General features: G+C 36.6%; 2 protein-coding genes and 3 pseudogenes across 2 annotated transcripts; 4 read left to right on the top strand and 1 right to left on the bottom strand.

Moving 5' to 3' along the window:
- Positions 1–8,531: 8,531 nt before the first annotated feature.
- LOC147921476 (uncharacterized) lies at positions 8,532–10,336 on the top strand. Its single transcript, XM_087497700.1, has 6 exons — positions 8,532–8,552; positions 8,641–8,828; positions 8,992–9,087; positions 9,181–9,261; positions 9,916–10,048; positions 10,139–10,336. The coding sequence occupies exons 1-6, from the start codon at positions 8,532–8,534 to the stop codon at positions 10,334–10,336; spliced, it is 717 nt and encodes a 238-aa protein (XP_087353826.1).
- On the top strand, positions 10,291–11,343 carry LOC147921475 (uncharacterized; annotated as a pseudogene).
- A 2,670-nt stretch (positions 11,344–14,013) lies between these two features.
- On the top strand, positions 14,014–18,793 carry LOC104763120 (uncharacterized; annotated as a pseudogene).
- Positions 18,794–20,887: 2,094 nt separating this feature from the next.
- LOC147921474 (uncharacterized) lies at positions 20,888–21,597 on the bottom strand (annotated as a pseudogene).
- Positions 21,598–22,925: 1,328 nt separating this feature from the next.
- LOC104760477 (uncharacterized) lies at positions 22,926–25,382 on the top strand. The gene is made up of 3 exons (XM_010483397.2): positions 22,926–24,082; positions 24,701–24,792; positions 24,927–25,382. Exon 1 carries the CDS (start codon positions 23,051–23,053, stop codon positions 24,014–24,016), a length of 966 nt encoding a protein of 321 aa, XP_010481699.1. The 5' UTR covers positions 22,926–23,050; the 3' UTR covers positions 24,017–24,082; positions 24,701–24,792; positions 24,927–25,382.
- Positions 25,383–25,881: the final 499 nt, after the last annotated feature.

Genomic DNA, 25,881 nt, shown 5'->3' with positions numbered 1-25,881 from the left:
AGTTAAACTTCTTACTCATTCAGATTTGAGTTCATTTTGGTCTGATTTAGAATATGAATTTGAACCGTTGTGTCTCGTCCTATAACAAATCTCCAGTATTTCAAACTAATAGTTAATTGTATAAGGTCAAACAAAATGTGTTAAGTATAATAAAAATATATAAATTAGAACTTTTTAAATTAAAGAAATAGTAACTCTAAGTTTTCCTGTGAGACACTATAATGGAAGAATCGTTATCACCAACTTCCTCCGACATCGGTAGAGCTCCGGCTCTCCAACGTCGAGATCTCTCAACCTCTCTGCTTCTCTATTGTTTCCTTTATTACTTTAGACTCACCCTGCAATCTTTTTTCTCCTTTTGTTTTCTTTCTTTGCTCCCCGGCCAAACCTCGACACCTATCCTAAATCTAGACGAAGACCTGATTTTGTGCCCTTACAGAAGGATCTGGAGTCCGGCGAACCCCATCCTCAAATATTCTCGCCCAACCTTACCGTCGACGGTACCAAAGTCTCTGTGCTTCTCTTTTCCCTGATCCGGATTGATGCATCTTGCATCGTCCAAGCTGTTGAACGATATAGTCGTTGTCGGTTGCGTGTTCAACAAGCTTCGTCGTTGGTCTTTATCTTTACTTGGTTTTTTTTTTGTTTTGGATAAACTCGAAGTCTTCGCATATCTTATTAGGATTAGTTCGTATCTTTATTTCTTTGGTCTTATATAGAGTCGCAAATCTTTTTATCAATATCATTAATTTGAAGTTGAATATAAAAACCAAAAAAGAGGCAATCTTAATTGCCCAAAGAGCTTGAGAGGAGGACTCTTGTAACGTTCTTGTTCGTTCATCTCACCATCACCATACCGTTGTGGAAGTCCATGATCAACGACTGGAGCGTCTTGTTGGAGAGGAGGTTGTCCGCCAATGGCGGCCACAATTGGTGGGTTGTTGTCACCACGATTGGTGAGCAAAGCCTGAGGTAACGCCGTGATGGAGTTCTGCATCGCGGTCTACGATTCGAGTAAAGCATCACGAAATTCCACCCAGTTTATGGTGTTATCCGGTAAATTGTCGGCAGCAGCTTCAGGCTTCAGAGGCATGATATAACAGATCACGACTCACGCCAGGAACGACGAGAATCTGATACTAACTGGTGTAGAGGCGGAAGCTCGAAGGGGAGGTTGGGAACAAGTGCTCTGTTTTGAGTGACGAAGCTTAGGACAAACGTTTTCCTGACACTCGATGGGAAGCTGTGTTTCGTCTCGATATACCATAATTCTATGGCGGAATTCGCGGTGATTTACTGTTAGACTGGATCTTTTCAGTTGAAGAGATGCTCGAATTCAAAAACATTCCTGATGATCGGAGAGTGTCCCTGGTAGCCACAAAGTTTCGTGGCCATGCAGCCTCTTTGTGGCAGCAAACAAAACTAACCCGATCTCGCAATGGGAAAGGCGCAATTCAGTCATGAGATAAGCTTAAGAAGAAGCTTAAGGAGACGTTCATGCCTCACAATTATGACAGAACCATGTATACTAAACTCCAAAACCTGAAGCAAGGTACTCTTTTAGTGGACGAATATGCAGAGGAGTTCTATGTATTGCTTACCCGCAATGATGTTGCGGATAGTCAGATACAATTGGTATCTAGGTTTATAATTGGCTTCGCTACAACATTTTTAAGTCCACTTGTACCACTCGTGGTTGCATATGCACTTTTATAATCGGTTCATGGAGCAGCCGTATTGTCATCTCCGAGATGGCGGTCCGTAAACTTGACTTACCTGTTGAGGCTCATCCTTGTCTGTACTCCCTCACGTGGTTACATGATGGCGTAGAATTGCGTGTTTTGCATCATACGTTGTTGCCATTTTCTGTTGGTCCTTATTACAAGGATCGGTTCTACTTTGACATCGCGCCGATGGATGTGAGTCACTTGATTTTGGGAAGACCTTGGGAAGATGATCGAAAGATTATACATGATGGCGCCAAGAATACCTATACGTTTATTTGGGAGTCGCATCAGATTGTTCTGCAGCCATCTCCTCACTTGACTTGCAATCCATCGTCTGCTAAAGTTGAGCCTACTGCTCGACCGTCAGTTTTCACACGCCTGTCTTTGCCACCAGAGGATTCACGACCACCGCAGTTTCTATGTTCTTACACTGCTTTCAAATAATAATTCAAGCTTGAAGGCATGGCCTTAGCGGTGTTTACAACTCAAGTTAGTCCTAGAGGTTCTACGCCAACGACAGTTTTTGATGCTTTGCTCAAAGAATTTGGGGATGTTTTCCCAGCTGAGCTGTCGGATGGCCTACCTCCATTGCGGGATATCCAACACCACATTGACCTCACACCAGGTTCAACATTGCCTAACCGCCCTCATTATCGCATGAGCCCGTCGGAGCATGAGGAACTTCATCGTCAGGTTGAAGATCTCCTGCGTAAAGGGTATGTTTGTGAGAGCCTCAGTCCATGTTCTGTGCCCGCGTTGCTTATTCCTAAAAAGGATGGTTCATGGCGGATGTGCGTGGACAATCGCGCCATTAATAAAATCATTGTGCGTTACCGTTTTCCGATCCCGCGCTTAGATGACCTTCTTGATCAGATCGGTAAAGCTTCCATCTTCTCCAAAATCGATCTCAAGAGTGGGTATCATCAGATACGTATACGTCTCGGTGATGAATGGAAGACCGCTTTTAAGACACAGGAAGTCTTGTTCGAATGGTTAGTGATGCCATTTGGTCTTTCCAAAGCCCCTAGCACATTCATGCGTATTATGAATCAGACTCTGCGACCATTCATTGGCAAGTTTGTGGTGGTATACTTCGATGACATTTTGATTTTCAGTAAGTCATTGAGCAAACACAGGCAGCATTTTCGTGACGTCCTCTTGGTGCTTCGTTGAGACAAGTTTTTTGCAGCCCGATAGAAATGTGATTTCGGTACGTCAGAAGTACAGTTTCTTGGCTATGTGATTTCAGATAAAGGCTTGGCAGTTGACCATGCAAAGGTCGAAGCAGTGCATTCATGGCCCGTACTTCGCTCTCTTACTAAGGTTCAGAGTTTTCATAGATTAGCTTCATTTTACCACCGTTTTGTTCCTCACTTCAGTACTATCATGGCTCCTATCACCAGTTGCATGCAGGAAGGGAAATTTGTTTGACTGCGGATGCTTCTGCGGCATTTGCACTTATTAAGGAAAAGCTTACCACGACACTGGTGTTGGTCTTACCCATATTTGCTCTCACCATTGAGTTCCATAGTGATGCTTCTAAATTGGGCATTGGTGCTGTGTTTAGTCCACATGGCAAACCCATCTCTTTCTATAGTGAGAAGCTGTCTGGTGCTCGCTTGCGCTATAGTACCTATGATTCTGAGTTTTATGCGATCGTTCAAGCTGTTCGCCACTGGCAGCACTACTTGTTTCATCGGTATTTTGTTCTCTTTACCGATCTGACACCCTTTGCCACTTGGATACTCAAGCATAGGTTTGTGCTCGACATGCCTCTTGGATCGCGTTTCTTCAACAATTTACGTTCTCTATCTGTCACCAAGCAGGCAAAAGTAATCGTGTCGCGGAAGCATTGAGTCGTCCACATACTTTGTTGGCTTCGATTCACTCCACCATTCTAGGGTTTGAGACTTTCGCGGCTCTTTATGTGTCCGACCCCTTCTTCTCGACTATTTTCCGTGATGTGGAACAGGGTTTACCTAGTGACTTCACTATTCATGGGAGATTTATTTTTTAAAGGGTTGCATGTGTGTATCCCTGGTTGCAGTCTCCGTTTGCATATCATTCATGAGTTCCATAACGAGGGTCATGTCAGGAGAGATAGGACCTTGACTCTCGTCACGGCATCTTATTTTTGGCCTTCTGTTCGTCGTGATGTGGAACATTTTGTGGAGCGTTGTCATGTGTGTCAGAAAGCCAAATGAAAAGCCTCTAATGTGGGGCTTTACATGCCATTGCCAATTCCCTCACAGCCATGGACCCACCTAAGCATGGATTTTGTTCTCGGCCTGCCTCGTACCCAGAGAGGTCATGACTCCATCTTTGTTTTTGTGGATCGTTTCTCCAGGATGGCACATTTTATTCCTTGTAAGAAGACATCAGATGCAGTTCATGTTGCTACTCTTTTCTTCAGGGAAGTTTATCGTTTGCATGGGCTCCGGTTGTCCATTGTCTCTCAACATGAGCACCGCCTATCATCCACAGAGTGATGGTCAGACAGAGGTGACCAACATGACGTTAGGCAGTTTGTTGCGTTGTTTGGTGGCCGATCACATTTGCCATTGGGACTATGTCTTGTGTCAAGCTGAATTTGCTCACAACCACGCTTTTAATCGCAGTTTGGGTTTTAGTCCATTTCAGGTTGTCTATGTTTGGTCCCTCGCGGTCCGTTGGATCTCGCTGCAGTTCTGGACCGTAATCGTCTCCATGGAGATGTTGTTGACTTTGTTACCGAACTGGAGCATGTCCATAAAGTTGCAAAGGAAAATCTTGAGTCCGCTACAACTAAGTATAAAGTGGTTGCTGATGCTAAGCGCCGTGAACTTTTGTTTGATCCCAGTGATTTGGTGTGGGTTGTGATTACTAAGGATCGTCTTCCAGCTCGCGAGTTCAATAAACTCAAGGCTCGCCGGTTGAGTCCGATTGAAGTTCTAGAGCGAATTAATCCCAATTCATATCGCTTACGGCTACCACCGCATATGAACACGTCAGATGTGTTTAATGTGAAGTATTTGTCGCCCTATCTTGGTGGTCCTGACGAGCCGGATTCGTGGTCGAATCCTCTCCCAGCTGGGGAGACCTGATGCAGCGTGCATCGTCCAAGTTGTTGAACGATAGAGTCGCTGTCGGTTGCGTGTTCAACAAGCTTCGTGTTTGGTCTTTATCTTTACTTGGTTTTTTTCTTTTGTTTTGGATAAAATCAAAGTCTTCGCATATCTTATTAGGATTAGTTCGTATCTATTATTTCTCTGACCTTATATAGAGTCGCAAATCTTTGTATCAATATCATTGATTTGAAGTTGAATAAAAAACCAAAAAAGAGGCAATCTTAATTGCCCAAAGAGCTTGTGTCAAGCCCTGAGAGGAGGACTCTCGAAACATTCTTGTTCGTTCATCTAACCATCACCATACCGTTCCTCTCTCCCCTCTCGCCCATCGTTACTTTCATACTCTGTTTCGTCACTCAAAACAGAGCACCTGTTCCCAACCTCCCCTTCGAGCTTCCGCCTCTACACCACGGATTGAGCTTCGCCCGTGAATTTTTCCCTTCCTCAACGACACATGTGTCGTTTGGCGAAGAATCTTCCAGAGTTACGACTCATCTCCGTTTTTGAACTCTCGTCTCTAAGATCGGCCACACTTTGAGCTTCGCATACCCATGTCAACTCCCCTGGCCATCCCCAAAGTCTATTGGATCTCTGCGGATGAGTTCAGGAGTTGTATTTGGATTTCTAGCATCCCTAATGGTCTTTCCCAACCTCCACAATCGCAGGTCTACTCTATCTATACTTTTTTATCTAGTAAACTTTTCTTAGGTCCGTTGGTTGAACTCGGTGTCTGAAGACTGCATCTGAGAATTTGCTTACCTAGAATGAGTTGTAGTAACAAAGTGTATGGTAGATCCCTGGCTTTTGCTCAAGTCATGACCTTGTTTGTTAACTGGATGAACCAAACCCCTTTTATCCCTATGCTTACTAGCGTTTATAGTTCTCAACAACATCCCATCAACCACACCAGTTTGGTGTTAACAACAACCCAACAGTACAGGCCTAAATCACATCTAACATTTCCAAACCGGCTGCATGCTTTGTGTGTATTTCTTGATCTCTTTGGCAAAGGGCGCCATATGAGAGAGAACCTACATGTATTGCTATGGTTTCTCTTACCTCTATGGCTTCTCTTGGTCTTTGCTTCCTCTGATTGTGTTGTTTGTGCCTTTTTGCTCCCATTTGGTCTACTGCCCTAGACTCCAATGTGTTCACCTGACATTAATGAGCAAAACACCTTTAGTGCCATCACCACCATCCAGGCCACAACCCACTGAATCCCTGCCAATGAAATGTTTCTGCTTCTTCTCCTCGCCTCGGCAAGTTATTTGGCCCTAATTCACCTTTCAACGTCACAAAGTCGTATGACCGTGAATACTTTATCAGCTATCGGATTTCTCGATATTGATCAGTCTTGCAACCATGATCTTACATGTCTCAGTTTGCTCCTTAGCGACTGCCTCACAGCTCTCTTGGATTATTGCTTGATATTTGTTATCTTCTTGTTTATGACTTTGGGGAAATTCTACCTATGCAACTTATTAAACTTTTGAACTTTGGAATTTTAATTTCACCCCTTTGTATTGTTTCTGTTTGGATGAATAGAAGCTTACCTTTGTCCAAAAAAAACTAAATAAATAGTAACTCATTATATATATAAACAAACAAACTAAAATATTTTCTTGTGGTGTACAGTGTTTGAAATCCTAATTAACACCTACAATGACAATCTAGTAATCTTAAATTTCACCCCAACTATTACTTCAATGTTTGTAATTATTTTCAATATTAATTATTCCTAAATATGTACTTCCCTGTTATAAAAAAGTGGTTTCAAAATTTTCTTTCATAATATATCATGTCTTATCTCACTACAAACCTCTTTTTAATAATTCTCTATTATTTAATTATTTAACGGAAAATTTTAAATAGATCTACGGAGTAATCCAATTCATTTAAATTATGAAATTATGGGTTAGTTTAACCAATTTATTAAAACCTATTCCAAAAAGGTATATAAAAGTAAAAAGGAAAATGAAAACCTAATTTATTGAAATTCTCTTTAAGAAAAAAAAACTAATTTTATTGGTAATTTTATTTTCTTAAAAATGAGTACAATATAAGTTCGTACTTGTGTTTTTGGGTATTTTTTTTAAAAAAATACTTAATTCTATAATTTATCAATAAAATTAGTTTTTTTTTTTCAAATATTCCTAATGGATTTGGAACTTATAGTTCGTACTTGCGTTTTTGGGTATTTTGTTGGAATGATAACTACAAGAAACTTTTGAGTTTTATTGTTCTGTTTCTGTCTATTTTGCGATGAAACAGGCGGATATGGATTTGTAAACTCCTTTACTTAGACAAACACAAATTATTAAACAAAAGAGACAAGAGGCCAAATAGTATAGAAGTTGAAATGGAGATGAACATAAATTAGAGATTTTGATAATTCAATTAAGCAACAAAGACAAGAGGCCAAAGAGTATAGAAAATGAAATGGAGATGAACATGAATTGGAGATTTTGATTCGCTTTGAAAGTAAGAACATCAAAAATTTGGGCTTATTAGTTTGGGGGGGGGGGGAATTGAAATTTCTTATTTTGATCCGATCGATGTTTAAGATTGATGCCTTTGGGTTCCCTCTACATTATTTCCTTAGGATTTAGTATCTTTGATTCAAGACGTAATTAACTAAATTTACTGGGTTCATCAGAAGAGATGGTGTTATGGTGATATTTTGTCTATCATAACTAATTTTGTCTATATATTTATTATATGTAAACTTTTTAAACGCATCTTTTATTATTACAAATCCTAACTTTGTATGCTTAAATTTTTGGTTGGTTTGATTTAATTCAAACAAAATTTACATACAATTACAGTATAACCTTAAAAAATTAAATTGTAAACATAAATGATATGTATGAATTTCTATATAAGTAAAAGAGAATTACAAATTCGAAAATTGCCAAAAAAAATTCCAATATTGCCACTCAATTAGTTGTAAAGAAGAGTGATTTTAAAAATTGGAAGGGGTAATTTTGTCAAAAATAAGTAATCGGCATTACCCGCCCCGTTTGGAAAAAGGATTCGCGTCCTCTCTCAAAATAACCCGAAATCTATGTTTTTGGGGCTTCGACTCCGATTCACTACCAAAAACAAAGCCTTACCCATTAGTTATTAGATATTTTATATTACTTAAAAACCTTATTATAATCCATCATAATCTTACAAAATCTCTTAGTATTGTCATTAAATCTAAACTTCCCTAAACTGAAACCTTAATATTTGACACTTTAAGACTATATCACCACAACAATGAAGATCGGTTAACTATACAAATCATAACCAACTAATAAACCAAATTACCTTAATCATCGCAATCTCAATTTGAATTCCACGATTTAATCTATCATCATCTCAAAAAACTCTTAGTATTATCAGATAAATCCAAACTTCCCTAACATCAAACATTAATATCTGAAAAATCTGGGAAATTAAAAGAATCAAAGATATTATGTTTGCATTATTCTCAAATATATGTGACTCATCTATATATAGCTCATCAACACATAGGGTAAAATCAACACAATTTCAGCAATTCTAGAGTCCAAACTAAGAAACTTACCTTCCAATGGCTGCTTCATACGCTTTTCTCTGAGATGTCAAGCCTTTCAAGACTGCCTGGAAAGTGCAAGTCTGTGTCCTTCATACATGGAGAACAGATACAACACAATTTGGTTGATCATTTGACATGGTACTCGCTGATGCTCAGGTAAGTACACAGAACTACTATTATTATATACAAAATCAAGTTAATATTGAAGTTAATATTAGTAGTTTAACAACAATGTTATTTTCAGGGTACAAAGATTCATGCTACAGTGAAAAAGAATCTGATAAATCGGTTCGAGAACAAGATCATCCAAGGAGAATGGAGATCAGTTGAAAATTTCGGGTTGAGTTTTGCCAGTGGTCAATTCAAACCAACTGCTCATCGATACAAGATGAGTTTCATGACTCAAACCGTTTTGGCGAGGATAGATCCTCTGTATTATGACCCATACCTATCTCTTTCCCGATTTGATTTTGTATTATCCGGGAACCTCAACCCAAACTTCCTAATAGGTAATCGTATGAATAACTTATGTATTTTAAATATCTCTATGAAAGTTTATGTGTCTTCTGACAAATCCGTTTATGTGTTTACACAGACATTGTTGGTCAAATGTTAATGTTGGTGCGATGGAGAAAATAGATGTTAACAACAAGCCAACAAGCAAGATTGATGTTGAACTCAGGGATGAGAGGTATAAAACATTTTAAAAATTAATTAAATTATATGTATTTCTTTAATTGAAAAGTTTAAACAGCGTAAAACTTTTGTTATGCTTTCAACACAGTGATGTAAGGTTAACATGCACTTTGTGGGGATCATTGCTGATCAAATCTTCGCTTCATGTCAAGACGTCGATGTTAAAATGGTGATTTTTCTTCTGAGATTTGCTAAAATCAAAATCTACAATGGTATGAAACTATGCATAAATGAACCTATAATAATGGAGGGGATCATTTTCTTCATCCAGTTTTGACTATATATGCTTAAACTTGCTATCGTAGATGTAAGGACGATAGCAAATGCTTTCAACGCATCATAGCTGACCATTAATCCAGAGTATGGTCAGATTGTCGAGTTCAAGAATAAGTAAGTACAAAATAAAAATAAAACTTAAAATGAGCTTTCAACACAGTGATGTAAGGTTAACATGCACTTTGTGGGGATCATTGCTGATCAAATCTTCGCTTCATGTCAAGACGTCGATGTTAAAATGGTGATTTTTCTTCTGAGATTTGCTAAAATCAAAATCTACAATGGTATGAAACTATGCATAAATGAACCTATAATAATGGAGGGGATCATTTTCTTCATCCAGTTTTGACTATATATGCTTAAACTTGCTATCGTAGATGTAAGGACGATAGCAAATGCTTTCAACGCATCATAGCTGACCATTAATCCAGAGTATGGTCAGATTGTCGAGTTCAAGAATAAGTAAGTACAAGTTATTATTGTGGTATTTATTTACTACTTATAAAGTTTTCAAATATATAATAACTTGACCCAATTGTCAATCTAGGTTGCCAAATGATGGTCTTGCTCTCACTTTACATGAGAATAAACCAAAACGTGAGCTACAGTTAGCAAATACTGGAGAATTCTACCATCAATATGTGAATGGGACAATCCAAGATATCTTGGAAGCGATTGAGGTATTTCTATGTTCATTGTGTACTAAATTAATCTACGTTTTTAAATGTCATGTGTGAAGTATACAAGTAAAGTTATCTGATTGATTGTAGGTTGGTAAGGTTAGGCTGATATGTACTATACACGCCATAGACTGTGACTGGGCGTGGTACTACATTGCATGTAAAAAGTATAGTAATAAGGTTTCCAAGGTGAATTCTACTACTAATGGAAATGCATCTGTTACAAAGAAACAAAAGTGGCAGTGTGATACTTGCCACACCCAAGTGACTAATGTGTTATCAAGGTGATAAACCAAACTCCTCATATCCCTAATATGAAATCGATTATCACTCTAATACATAAATCTATTAGGTTCAAAACACATGTCAATAATACATAAATTTATTATATTCAAAACACATGTCAATGTGATGGATCGAACAGGACAGATGAAACTAATGCTTTTCGATAGCCCAGCTGCTGAGATTGTTGGTTGTACTGCTAACAGTCTAATTGAAGGATCCTTTGATGAGGTAATATGTCTTTAGTTAAACAATTGACTCTTTAGCTGTGTAAAATGTGATAAATATTTTGATTTTTTAATCGAAAACTTTATTCATATAGATGGAATATCCAAAAAATTTGCCACCAGTTACAAGTGTTTGGTTGGAAAAACTTACCAGTTTTTGGTAAGCATTGAAAATGACAACTTATGGAATGAGAAGGATACCTACAAGGTATCAAAAGTACTTTCCAAGGATGGTACTATTGTTGATGATGTGATTGACCTGTCTCATAGTGGAAATAATCCAACTGATGAGAGCACCGATGACCAGGTATGGTAATTTAACATTATCTTATAATATGAATTTCTAATTGAATCTCTTCTTTGTTTTTAGGTGTCCCTACTACTTACAAGTAGTGAAGACGCCTCTGAGTCTACTACTCCTTCTTCCAAGCGGTCAACCGGTGATTCAAAGGTTCATCTAGATTATGCTTTTGCTACAAAGGAACTTTGTTTGGATCACATCAAAGTTGTCAACATAAAACAGGAGAAGCTCACAAAGGCAGAGCTTATGGCACAAGCAAAGACGGCTACAACAGGGAGGGTAGATGTTGTCAATGGGGATACTACCAAGAAGAAGTGAGAGAATGAATCGGTCATTGGATCGTTGGCATTCTAAGTTTTAATTTTCTTTCAAGCACTAAATAAATGATCCTATTGTTCGGAATCCATCGAGAATAATAATTGCAGTTGGTTTTACTTTGAACCATGTTGGTCTTACAGCTTAATAAAATTACATATTTGGTTTAATTACTTTTTAGTAACCTATTATTTCCGAACTTTTCTGATTGAATTCGACAAAAAAAAAATTATAAAGGTGAATAATATTCACCGTTGGATAATTGTTATATGTCAATGTAGAACATAAATTAAAAAAAGTTCAAACTTATATATATATATATATATAACTAAGTCTTTCAAAAACTTTTTCTAAGAATGTTACTACGATTATTATTATAAAATAATAACTAATATTATAAGAATAAAAGATATTGAGATAATATGCTACGTTTATGTGATAATGAAAATATAGGCTTGAACGTTTTTTTTGATTCATGCACCTAAAAATGTCTATAAAAATTGATTTTATTTTCTCATATATTTACTATACATATTCGTATCAATATGGTCAAAGAGAAAATGTAATACTCTTAAATATATGATAGCATTCCCGACTAAAATGAAAATATTATTACTATTTTAGAAACAAGAACATCACTAACAATACAGCGAAAATCTTCTATTTTTTGATTTTATTAATGTCTACATCTACATATTATTCAATTACAGAAACTAATTCCTTCAATTACGGTCATGCTATATTAATGTTGTTATCATGGGTTTATAATACATATAGGATTTCTTAATTATTCCTTTAAGTATTTTTTTTAATGAGATAGATAGCAAAAAAAAAAAAGTAAAGCATGAGGAACAAGAGAGATTTGTCAGGAAATGGATTTGATAGTGTAAATCGACAGAGTAAGAGGAAGTGTCCTACTGATCCTACTACCAGTGATAACATGTTCGTCAATGAGAATTCTCATACTACTCAAGCAAAAGTGGATAGTGTAATAGTCAAAGGGTTTTTGGAAGACTTTTTACAGACTTAACTAATTTATCTCCTGTTCTTCTAGAAGAATCAATCTATCCAACAGGAAACAAGTGTACTCCATCAAATATAGGTAGATACGGGTTTGGTGTTTACCTCATATCTTTTTGTCTGTATCAGAATTGTGTATCATCCACTTTAACACTCTTTTGGATGACAATTATATCCTGCAGACAAAAAGAATTTTGATGATCAAAACAGAAATTTCTCACCAGTTACAATCCGACAAAGTTTTGGTTCAGTCAATAACAAAAGAGCGAATTTTTCAACCTACCCCTATTTGGATGGATACTATTTGCAAAACAACAGTAGTATAACCTCATCTTCAACGTGTACGTTTTCTACTTTATCTGATATAAAACATGTTATTAGATAAAAAAAAAAACTTTTTGAAGCATGATAATCTTCATTTACAAATGAGAGGTGAAGGAGTTGCAGTAAACTGTGTTGAGAACTACACACCTGTCAAGATAAACCAATCATATGCAGATCCTGGTGATGTAGATTTCTTATCCTCCATTCGTAGCAGCTCTACAAAATGTAAAAGTTAGTCATTATTGGATTAAATTTCTTACAAATATGCTAATTACACTAACCTCATTTTATATAATAATATTGTCATATTCACCAAACAGTAACCAGTTTCGTACCAGAAGCATCTAATATCTTTCTCTGGTGAATATACGACAATCCTACTGTCCACTAGGAACAACCCATCTTATTGAAGATCTAAGAAATGAAGCTATCAAGTGTAAGTAAATAATATCATGTTTATTAAGATAACTTCGTTGTTGTTCCCATAAATCCTTTGCCTAAACTTTTTCGTACAATACCAGCAACTTTTGAAGAGAAAACACAAATGACTCCTATTACATTGACCATAGAAAAGTCATCATTAATTACAACTCTATTTGGGACTTCAGAAAGTAGTATTAATGAAGGTATGTTTAATTCCAGTCTTTACTCAAATTCCTATAATTTTAATAAATGAGAAAATGATTAATAATCTTTGTTCACCAGATGTTATATCAACAAGTAAAGCGAGAAGGTCAAGTCGTCAAAGCCAAAACAAACGTTCTTCAAAACTGGTTTTAGAAGACATTACCAACCTGATAGAGTTAGAAGACAGAAGCCAAGCTGGCCAACACCAAGTAAGAGTACGCAACCTGCAAAATATATCAACAATTAAGAGTTATTATTTTTTTTTTATTTAATAGAATATATACTAATGATGCAAAACTTTGAAATTTCAGATGTACCAGTAGAAAATGTAGTTAAGCAACCACTCAAAAAAAATAAAAAAATGTATTCCACAATTGGAGAATTATATGGAAAACACCAATTATGCTTCTTCAACTGAATGCAACTTAATATATCTGTCTGAGATTGTTTAATGATTAATTATGCGACCTCATCAAATTCATAAATAACTAATTTAAGATAATAGGTGAGGATCATTCAGATAATGAACAGGAATTTGATATTAGTAGTCAAGAAGACAATGATTCAGAAACTTCACTGTCCAGCAGTGATATCACAATAGAAACAGATGTTGTATTTACGGTAAAAAATAAACGACGTAAAGGTTTCAGTGTAAAATCAGTCTCTTTTGGTGGCACTTCAATATCTAATTCAAAGGGTAAATCTTCTGCTCAAAAAAGACACAAAGGTATTATTCGCAAAAGTTGCTATATGATTTAATTTAAGTTAGTGGTTTATATTTAATTACAGGCAAATTGACTTTTGTAGGGAATGAAAGTGAATATTTAGATCATGGTGATCCAACATAAAAGTGTTGTTATTGTGAAACTATGATGTGGTATGATGAACGACTAAACAAACGAAGAAGAACAAAAAAAACAAAGTTCTCCCTTTGTTGTTTACAAGGAATCGTAAAATTACCCTTCCTAAAAGAAGCACTAGAGCTAATTAGGGAATTGCTTAGTAAGGATGATGCACTAAGTAGGCATTTTAGAGAAAATATTCGAGCATACAATATGCTTTTTGCATTTACTTCTCTTGGTGGTCAAGTCGATCGATCCAAAACTTTGGGAAAAGGTCCTAAGCAATTCCAGCTACATGGCCAAAATGTTCACAAAATTGGAAGTATGAAGCCAGAAGATGGAGATTATGCCAAGTTTTCACAGCTATATATAGTAGATACTGAGAATGAGAACGAAAACAGATCAACTATAATGAGGTATGAAACGATCAACATTCAACTTTGATTTTGTCTACAAACTTATCCTTCACAATAGGTACTACTGTTTTTTTTTAAACAGCCTTCACCTGATAAACGGGTTTTTTTTTGGTTTTTATGAAATTTATGAACAGCAAGGGAAAAAAATCTGTGAGTGTCAAAGGGAGAATTGGTATAAGAAAGGAGCTCATCAATAAACTTATGAAGATGTTGGATGAAGTAAATCATTATGTTGATGTATTTAGACAAGCGAAAGATAAGTTTGATGCTAATGAAGAAGATAAATTTCATATGCGCATCATTAGTGATCGTGTAGGTCAGGATGTGAGAACATATTCTATGCCAACCGCAACAGAAGTTGCTGCATTGATTCCTGGTGATTTCCGTCCTGAGATGCCTGAACGTGATGTAATTGTACAAGAACATAATTCTGGAAAGCTACAAAGAATAAGTGAAATTCATGTTTCTTACTTGGCATTACAATACCCTCTTATTTTTCCCTATGGTGAAGATGGTTTCAGAACTGGAATTGAGAAAGAATTTAGAGGTGACAACCCAGATACAGAAAATAAGTTTAGTAGTATGAGACAGTGGTTTGCTTTCATAATCCAGGAAAGAGAAAATGAAGCTCAAACTCTCGTAAGGTCTAAGCATCTATTCCAACAGTTCTTAATAGATGCTTTCACGAGTCTGGAATCAAACAGGTTGAAGTATATTAAATTTAACCAGTCTAATCTAAGATGTGATAATTATGCATCTTTGGAAGTTGCGGCCAAAAGTGGAAACTGTAACATGGAGGAGCAAGGGAACCAAGTTTGAATACCAGCTTCTTTCACTGGTGGACCGTGCTATATGTTGCAGGGTTATTATGATGCCATGACTACATGTAAACAGTATGGTTTTCCCGACTTATTCATTACATTTACATATAATCCCAAGTGGCCAGAAATTACAAGGTACTTGAAGAAGAGGAAACTGAGTTCAGATGATAGACCAGACATTATTTGCAGGATATTCAGGATAAAACTTGATTCCTTTATGAAAGATTTAAAAGAAAGATATCTTCTAGGGAAGACTGCAGCTGGTGAGTTTTTTTATGCTTTATTTTGATACTATTTGTATTTAAGTTACTAATATGATGTTTGCTATGGTTTGCAACAATGTACACTGTTGAATTCCAGAAAAGAGGACTTCCTCATGCTCATATTCTCCAATTCATGGATCAAAGTTGTAAATTGCCAACAAGCGATGACATAAACAAAATCATCTCTGCTGAGATTCCAGATAAGGATGAAGATCCAGAACTCTATGAAGTTGTAAAAGATTGCATGATCCATGGACCGTGTGGTGCATCGAACCTAAACTCACCATGTATGGTTGATGGAAAGTGCTCTAAGTTTTTTCCTAAGGATTATGTTGAAGATACTACTGTTGACAAAGATGGATATCCAATATATAGAAGGAGAGCATCTACGGTTTATGTAGAGAAGGGTGAGGTTAAGTGTGATAACAAATATGTCGTCCCTTACAATCGACTCCTATCATTGCGCTATCGGGCTCACATCAATGTAGAGTGGTGCAACCAATCTGGTTCTATCAAGTACTTATTTAAGTATATTAACAAGGGACAAGATCGTGTAGCTTTTGTGATAGAGCCTACAAAGAAAACTACTACAGATGTTAATGGTGTCGCCGATAGTGGTACCAACACAAAGGAAGTAGGAAACGTTGATGATTCGTCCTTTATGAACCCCGAAGAGAAAAAGAAGATGAAGAAAATAACTGGTTTGATTGCAGGTGTTTTTTTGTTTAGACTTCACTATTAAATTCTTATACTTCACTATTTAGATATTGTGTTGTATAAAACTGATATTTGATTTCATTTTCTGTAGATATGTTTCAGCTCCTGAAGCTGCTTGGAGGCTTTTTAAATTTCAAATACAGTATAGAAGTATACCAGTAATGAAACTTCCATTCCATCAACCAGGAAAGCAACCAGTTTTTTACAAAGGCAATGATACTGTTGAAGATGTTTTGGAAAGAAGAGCTAATGTAGATTCTATGTTCATGGCCTACCTCAAATTGAATCAGGTTTGTGAATTTGCTAGGCAGTTCATTTATGCTGAAATTCCTAAATATTTCACTTGGGATGAAAAAAAACTATGGAAGCTTAGGGGGAGAGGTTTTTCTATAGGAATGATTAATTATGTTCCACATAAGATGGAAGCAGAATATTATATGAGAATCCTTCTTGGTATAGTCATTGGTCCTAAAAGTGATGAAGATATTAGAACTTATAGAGGTGTTGTGTATGACACATACAAAAAAGCATGTTGGGCGCGTGGTATTTTGGAAGATGATCAGGCCTATATAGATAGTATTATTAAAGCAAGTCAATGGTTTTTTGGACCTCAATTGCGCAATATATTCTCTATGATGTTGTTAGATGGTTGTTTATCAAGACCAGAACATGTGTGGGATAAACTTGGGAGTTATTATCAGAAGACATTGAGTATAAGAAAAGAGAAGAATACAATAATCCAGTTTTGATTTCTTCTAAATATCTTACAGTTTTTTATTTTTAAAAAAAGACAGTTACGAACGTTTTTGTTTTTGTAATACAGTTATGTGACTGATATCTAATTATTATGTGCAGAATTGAATTTAACAGATGATGAGAAGAAAAATTATACTCTCCATGAGATTGAAGAAGTCATGTTAAGCAATGGTGGAACTCTAAAATCATTTGACGAGATGTCTAAGCCAACTGGAATAGATGTTGATCATTCCAACCGTCTCATTACAGAAGAGAAGAACTACAATCGTGATTATTTGAAAGAGAAACATGATGAGAAGATAAATAAGATGACATGAGAACAAAGAGCAATATATGATGATATCATGGGGGCTGTCCTGAAAGACAATGGAGGAGTGTTTTTTGTATACGGATTTGGTGGAACAGGAAAAACAATTATGTGGAAAACTTTGTCTGTTGTTGTTAGATATAGGGGATTGATAGCAGTTAATGTAGCATCAAGCGATATTGCTTCTTTGTTGTTGGAAGGTGGGAGGACTGGACATTCAAGGTTCTGTATCCCTATTAACCCTGATGATTTTATAATGTGTAATATCAATCCTAATTCAGATCTTGCTAACATGTTGAAAGAAACTTCTCTTATCATATGGGATGAAGCACCCATGATGAGCAGATATTGTTTTGAGAATTTGGATAGAAGTTTGTCAAATAATATGAGAAACAAAGATAATAAGCCATTTGGTGGAAAGGTTGTTGTCTTTGGAGGTGATTTCAGACAAGTTCTCCCTGTTATCAACGGTGCTGGTAGGGCTCAGATTGTTCTAGCGTCTTTAAATTCATCCTATCTCTGGGAACATTGCAAGGTTCTAACGTTGACAAAGAACATGCGTCAAATGTAATGTCGGAGAGGGAAGCAGAAAGTATCAAGGAGTTTTCTGATTGGATATTAGCTGTTGGTGATGGGAAAATTGCTGAGCCAAATGATAGGGAAGCTCTAATTGATATTCCAGATGAATTTCTAATCAAAAATGTTGATGATCCTATCGATGCTATAAGTAGAGCCGTGTATGGAAATTTGGAAAAGTTGCAGGAGGAAAAAGATCCTAAATTTTTTCAAAGCAGAACTATCTTATGTCCAACAAATAGCGATGCTCACACTATAAATGAAAGACTACTTGAAAAGCTCGAAGGTTAGTATATATTAAACACTTCATTATTTTACTTTCTTTGACATATCTTACATATTGAATATGTATTATATTTATGTCTATACAGGAGAAGAAATGATCTACTTAAGTGCGGATAGTATGACCCTCAGGATGTTGAATCTTTAAACAATCCGGTATTCAGTTCTGAGTTTTTGAATAGTATCAGACTATCTGGATTGCCAAACCATATGCTACAGCTCAAGATAGGTGCTCATGTTATGTTATTGAGGATTATTGATCCTAAAGGTGGTTTATGCAACAATACTAGATTGAAGATTACTCAGATGGGGAACAATTTTCTAGAAGCTTGCGTTATTATAGGGGATAGAGTTGGAGACAAAGTTTTGATTCCAAAGGTCATGATAAAACCATCGGACACTAAGTTGCCTTTCAGGATGAGGAGAAGTGAATTTCCATTGGTTGTGGCTTTTGCAATGACTATCAACAAGAGTCAAGGACAATCACTAGAAGAAGTTGGATTGTTTCTTCCTCGACCTGTATTTTCTCATGGACAGCTATACGTAGCGTTGTTAAAGGTCACATCTAAGAAGGGTTTAAGAGTTTTTATAGTGGATAAAGAAGGGGAGCCCAAGATGCAAACAATGAATGTTGTCTTCAAGGAAATATTTCAGAATCTTTGGGAATAATGATGGATGGTGAGTTCTCAATATTTATTAAAAATATTCACAAGAAAAATATTTGGAAAATATCTCTATATAACCTCCATATATAATGTAAATTTTTGAAGGGACCAACAAAGTATAAAGATTTTAGGAGTTACAATCCATCATGCTCTACGACTCATAAAAGGCTGTTTTTTTTGGCTACGGGTTTACCAGAAGATTGACATTATGAAACTGCTTAAAAACGTCTCCAATTTTTTATTGTTTATGTTGGATTTACATTCTGGAATCAAATCTTATCATAATAAAGTTTTTCATATTTTCATTCATGAGAAATAAATGGGACATGTATATTATAATGCATAAGCAATTGTTCTAGAAAACTAACCTTTCAAAAACACACGGTCGGAACGAATTTTGTCAATCATGATGAATCCTCCCAAAATTTTGCTCAACTAAATTATGTGATGTCAAACAGGTCACCTACAAAGGATATAGCAGGCAGTTAGTATTTCAATAGACAAAATCAATTACATTTGGGGGGTGGGGAGAGGGAGAAATTAGCAATGTACAAAGTACTTATCTGATTGTAATTTATCTCTGTAACAATCAATGATTCCCCTAAATTAGAAACACAACAAAAAATCAGTAACACCACATAAGATTTATTTTAATCTTGAAGTGCTAATTACATAATGAAAGCTATACCGTGATATGATTGGCATATAGAACGAGTATTCGACAGATGTTGTCTCTGCTACATGAAAAAATCACCACAGTTTCATATTGACTCAGTCACTTAAGTTGGTCATAAAAAATAGAATCGACAACTTATCTATTACAAATCCTTCTATTAATCGGGATTAGACAAAACTCTATACCTGAAAACACGGTAGCAAACCTACATGGATCTACCTTAGAAATTTATTCATACTCTGGCTTAATGATAATGTTGTCAATGTTTTGAATTGTAGAAGTTATACCGTTCGTATGATTGTCATATAACATTTGGTATCCGCTACGGTTTTCTTGAAATCCATGATATAAACAACAAAATTTAAGCTATTTGTTAATAACAAATGGAAATTTGATTCAAATTTATCTTTTATAATCCAACAAAACCTCTAAATTAAACTATTCGATACAGCTTCACAATTTCAAAAAAAAGATTGCCATGGTAATGTGACTTTAAAACCAATTCATAAATAGAACTTGTTTTGACAACAAACCAAAAAACTTGACAACAAAACAAAACAAATCCTTGACAACGTAGATAGGTTCCTACTTTAGTCATTGCCCTTGTGAGAAGACAAAACAAAAAACTAACTGGAACACTCAAACCATGATGCAAATCTACCAAGTCCTTGCCCTTGTGATCCTTCTCCTTGTGATCCTTGCGGTTGTGGTCCTTGCGGTTGTGGTCCTTGCACGTGTGCTCTTGACGCATGTGCTCTTAAGACGTATGCTCTTGATCCTTGTGGTACTTGAGAAGATTGAGATCCAACCGGTACTTGATGAGGTTGAGATCCTTGTTGTCCTTCATGAGCTCCTTCTCCTTGTGGTACTTGAAAAGGTTGAGATACTTGTGGTACTTGATGAGCTTGTGATCATTGTGGTTGCGGTACCTAATTCAAGTTTATGTCAAAACCAAAAAAACTTGTAAGCTATGCTAAAAACTTGACAAAATAAACATATATTTGTAAGCTACAAACCTGATATTTTCGTGGTCTTCCTCTTGGTCTCTTTGGCACACTAACGGCAGTGGGATTTTTGCAAGCTTGCTTGTTGTGGCCTTCTTGATGACAGTTAGAACACGTCATGATCCTTTTTTCCCTTGACATCTTCTTGGTATGATAAACCTCTTTGCATTTCTGACCATGCATTGTCTTCTTATGTCCTCAAGCAAATCCAGCAAAAGCTTTCTCCTGGCTTGTCTAATAGTCATATTGAATGACTCACTGAGATTGTTAAGATTGTCATTGCAGCAAGTCCCAATCTTGAAAAAATCTCTTGACCAGGTTTTTGGATTTGTAAGTTGTAGAGTGGTGTATGCTTGAGGATTGTACTGCTTGAGTTCTGCCATATTGTCATTGAACTGCCTTGTGGTGTAGCTCCGTGCTATCCACCAAAAAATGTGTTGTAGTTCTTGGTCGTGGCTGTCTCGCTTCCAATTATCCATTATGTGTTTTGCACATTGTCGATGTTCAGCCTGTGGAAGGATGTTACTGATTGCTTTAACTAAACCCTGCAAAAAAAATCAAATTAACACAAGAGTAAGTCTCGTATTGTAACCCGAGACAACCAGAAGAACAAAAACAAAAATATGGGATATATACCGATTGTTTATCTAAAATGAGAGCTAGAGGTGTCATTGTAACCAGCCCCAAACTTGTTGCGAGATGTCTAAAAAACCAGTCCCAGTTATCATCGTTTTCTATTTCTACAACTGCCCAAGCAAGAGGCACAATCCTATTGTCCCCATCCCTTCCAACTGCATCTAGAACATGCCCTTTTATATCCCATTTTAAAAAAGCTCCATCTATACCTATGATAGGTCTACAAGTTTTTTTTCCATGTATCCTTTTGAGCTTTAAAACAGATATACAACCGAAAAACCTATGTTTGCTTCCAATTACCGTCCCAGGAACTGTCTCAATCTCAAATTCTGAGCCTTGGTTATGATTCCATACCTCTGCTTGATAATCCCATATTCTTGCAAAATGTGAATCATGACTAGCTTTTCTTGCACTCATCACTTTGGTCTTGGCCTTTGCACACTGATCTGGAGTTACTTCTAAGTTATACTCCCTCTTAATTTCATCATCCATCTCATATTTTGTAAGCTTTGGATTTATTCTCAACCTTTCCTCAAACAAAAATGCTATAGAAGACCTCTTCAACATTTTTGTATACTCTGACCTAACACATATATGCTCTTTCACATAAACTCTAATTTGCATCTTATGCTTCCTCTTCTCATATGAGCAATAAACTCTCCAAGGACATTTAACACCATCCTCATCAACATAGCAACACTTTGCACCAACCAAGAAAGCATTAGACCTATAGAGTTTAATGTCGTACCTTGTCTTCAAAGAGTACATCAACACGGCAAGCTTGAATTCTTCGGGAGAGTTGTATGTTTTCTCCACCGCTAGCAAAGTCTCTGGATCAGACCAATCTTTAGGAGCTGCCTCGTCTTTGACTTCTTCTTCAATCTCATCTTCTTCGTCTGACGACAAAGGATCGGGTATCTTCTCGTCGTCCCATATATCATCACCACTGTCAGAATCGGAACCAGCTTCCTCTGTTTTAACCATCTCTGGGAAATCATCTTCAATGTTTAAGTTAGCAACTTCTTCAATAGCCGCTTCTTCGACATTAGCTTCTTTATCTCTACCATCTACTGCATCATCAACATCATTGCAATCCTCATCTCCATACACGGCGCAATCATCTTCATTGTCATGCTCCACCGTAGGCTCGACTTCGTCTTCTTCATCACATCCATCACTTCTTTTTTCACGTTTTCGACGCCGACCTGAAGCTACACCTTTACCTCTCTTTCCTTTAGCTCCAACAACAGATTCAGATACACCACCTCCATCTCCGACATTAGAAACTGCAACGTCTTGCGGTGGAGGTGGAGCTCAATCTTCAACTCGACCCTCTTCATCTAATGGGTTTCGATCAAACACAATTAGACTCAGTGATTCATCTTTTGGTGGAGGTGGAGTTCCAATAAACGATATCACACCTTTATTTCTCACTTTCGGCATTTGGACTGAGAAATCGATTTCTAGGGTTTGACGAGAATTTGGGATTTCGATTTCGAGAATTTTCTTCCTAATTTTGTTCTGTTCTCTCGGGTTCAAACGGTGTCGTTTTGACACTAACGGAGAGGGATTAATGATCCCTTAACGCCGACTAATTGTTCCGTTTAGGGATTTAATGACATGTCCAATTTGTCGTGGTTAACAGAATTTGATGATTTAAACGGTAAGTCAACAGAAATTCCTGTTTAAAATGGCCTCTTACAAAATTAATCATTAAAATAACCACAATTTGAAAGTTCGTGATTTTAGATTTTTATTCTAATCGTGTTTTCATTCTAATTTTAGAAATAAATATATTTTATTTTTGTTGAAACTTTTTTAAAACCATGAAGTGACCTCTTTTCTCTCTCTCTGAAACTTTTTTTTTTTTCATCACATCTTCAAAAAAGTCACCGCCTTTAACAATCTTCCCCAATCTCTCTCTATACAAACCCTAATTTCATCCATGGATCTCGTTGCAGAAGAGCTTCAATTCCTCAACATTCAAGGTATATTACGTGAATCCACCACGATCCCCAAATTTTCCCCAAAAACCTTCTACCTCATAACCCTAACCCTAATTTTTCCTCTCTCCTTCGCAATCCTCGCTCATTCTCTCTTTACCCAACCAATCTTAGCTCAGCTCGATTCAATTCCTCCGCAAGATCAATCCCAAACCAATCACGAATGGACCCTTCTCCTCATTTACCAATTCATCTACGTCATCTTCCTCTTCGCCTTCTCTCTCCTCTCCACGGCAGCCGTCGTCTTCACCGTTGCGTCTCTTTACACGGGAAAGCCTGTTTCTTTCTCGTCAACATTGCACGCGATTCCTCTGGTTCTGAAGCGTTTGTTCATTACCTTCCTTTGGGTTTCTCTCTTGATGCTTGTGTACAACTCTGTTTTCTTGTTGTTCCTCGTGGTTTTGATCGTGGCCATCGATTTACAGAGCGTGATCCTCGCTGTGTTCTCGATGGTTGTGATCTTTGTTCTTTTTTTGGGTGTTCATGTTTATATGACTGCGTGGTGGCATTTAGCTAGTGTTGTCTCTGTTCTTGAGCCTATTTATGGGATTGCTGCCATGAGGAAGAGCTATGAGTTGCTTAAAGGAAGGACTAGTATGGCGTGTACTATGGTTTTTGTGTATCTTGCTCTTTGTGGTGTCACCGCTGGTGTTTTCGGTGCTGTTGTGGTTCATGGAGGAGATGATTTTGGGTTGTTTACAAAGATTGTGGTTGGAGGTTTCTTGGTTGGGATACTAGTGATTGTGAATCTTGTGGGTTTGCTTGTGCAGAGTGTGTTTTACTATGTTTGCAAGAGTTTCCATCATCAGGAGATTGATAAATCCGCGTTGCATGATCATCTCGGTGGGTATCTTGGTGACTATGTTCCTTTAAAAAGCAGCATTCAGATGGAGAACTTTGATATTTGATCGATAATGGATCGGATGATGATGAAGAAAAAGAAGATAAAGAAACAGTTTTTGCGGTTTGTCATTGTAAGTTGTAATGTTTGTAATTTTCTATAGTGTTTGTTTAGCTTTTGCATACCTGAATTTAACTTGGGAATAGTCTGATAATTGCAGATGTTCTGTTCCTTGTAATTTTCATAGTGTTTCGTTCAAATTTTGAAAGATTAATGGAAGAAAATTGTTATTAGACAATTTCTGATCTCTGTTACTTAGTCTTGCCTCAACTCTACCTTGTCAGGAGAAATTGTGGTTTAGTTATTCTTGTCATCTAAAGTTAGGTTAGTTATTCTTCACACAGACTGATATTTGAATTTGAATACCATCCTTTGAGTCCTTTTACCCTGGCTTCTGATTTCTTTGTTATGTCATCTTTGAGTGTTTTACGATCTATGTAATCCATCTATCCACTTGGATTCATAATTTAGACCTTTGATCTTGCATATTCAATTCCATCTGCTCTTTCTAGAGATGTACTAGTACTATATTTCAACACCTACCGTGTCTCAAGTTGTCGAAGGGAATTTTCTTTTATGATATTTGATCATTAATTTGGTACAGTTGCTAGCTGTGTATCACAATTTGTAACGGGCATCTCACTCTCTCAAGCTCCCTCTTGTTGACTTAATTGGTTAATTGTTTGTTTAGCAAGAATGGAGGATACAGATCCCTTCTTCGTTTTTACAATGTCAGAAGTGAAGAAGACTATGCCTATGCCACACCAGAGACAGTCCTTGAAGGTAACCAATGAGCCTTAAGACTTATTATCTTTTCTCTAAGATCTGAAGAATAGAAAGCTCTAACTTGGCCAGTTCAAAACTTATGATTTTTGGTGAATAATTTTTTGACTTTTTAGTATAATAAAACCTGCCAGATCATCTCTGGAGTCACATTTGCAGGAGCGAGCACCTCATTACCAGGTCAAGTTTTAACCCGTGAAAGAGATGAATATCTGAATTTTTGTGTTCCTCTGTATCAAGCTACATTGAAAGGTGAATGGAAAGAGGCAAAGCTAATAATCGATCAGAACAAATCATATTGGAACATCCTATCAGTATTGCATGAGTGAGCACATACTCTGTATCATGTAGTATTACTTAGTATTTTAGTATTATGCATCTTAAGAGCTTTCGTTTAAAATTTATGGGTGTCTTTGTTGTATCATTATTGTGAACTTTGTAGTGTGGTCATATGTGAGACATCTTAATCACTTTCAGAGAGTAGCAAGCTCTAGTAAGTAGATAAACTCGAATGCAGAGACTTGATGTATGTGGCAACATGGTAATAGGAATAACATATGAGAAACAGTACAATTTTCATTTGAGAAGAAGCTGACATGACTTAGAAACCCTAGGCATCGACTCCAATTCCTCTATCACCTTTTGTCTCTCTTCAGGATTGAAGGTACATCTAACGGCATATAGATTTTAAATTTTTGCTTCTCAGTTTGATAATTCATCTACTATCATTGTCTAACATTTCATCAGCCAAAAACAAGTTAAGAGACAAAACCGCTGATATAGATCTTACCAAATTGTCAACTGCGTAGGTATCAACACATAGATCTGCACTATCAAGACAAGGCATATTCTTGATCAACCAAGAGCCTAGCCCTGTTTCCTACATAACTATAATCATAATCATGATACGATAAGTCCCGCAAAGAAGGCACTATCACGAAAAAATGCGTGATATTGTCATCTTCTTTCTCAAGAACAGTGCAGCTTGATAAGAACCTAACGAGAGAAGCCTCGTCTTTATAGACCACATTGATTAGGTAGAGCTTTTTAAGGGATGGTAGGCGAGCGGTAGAAGTAGGAGAATATATG

The sequence above is a fragment of the Camelina sativa genome, chromosome 18, assembly GCF_030686135.1.
Source record: "Camelina sativa cultivar CO46 ecotype springtype chromosome 18, ASM3068613v1".
Taxonomy (NCBI): Eukaryota; Viridiplantae; Streptophyta; class Magnoliopsida; order Brassicales; family Brassicaceae; genus Camelina; species Camelina sativa.
The sequence above is the reverse complement of the archived record's forward strand: the minus strand, read 5'-3'. Positions and strand labels throughout refer to the sequence as shown.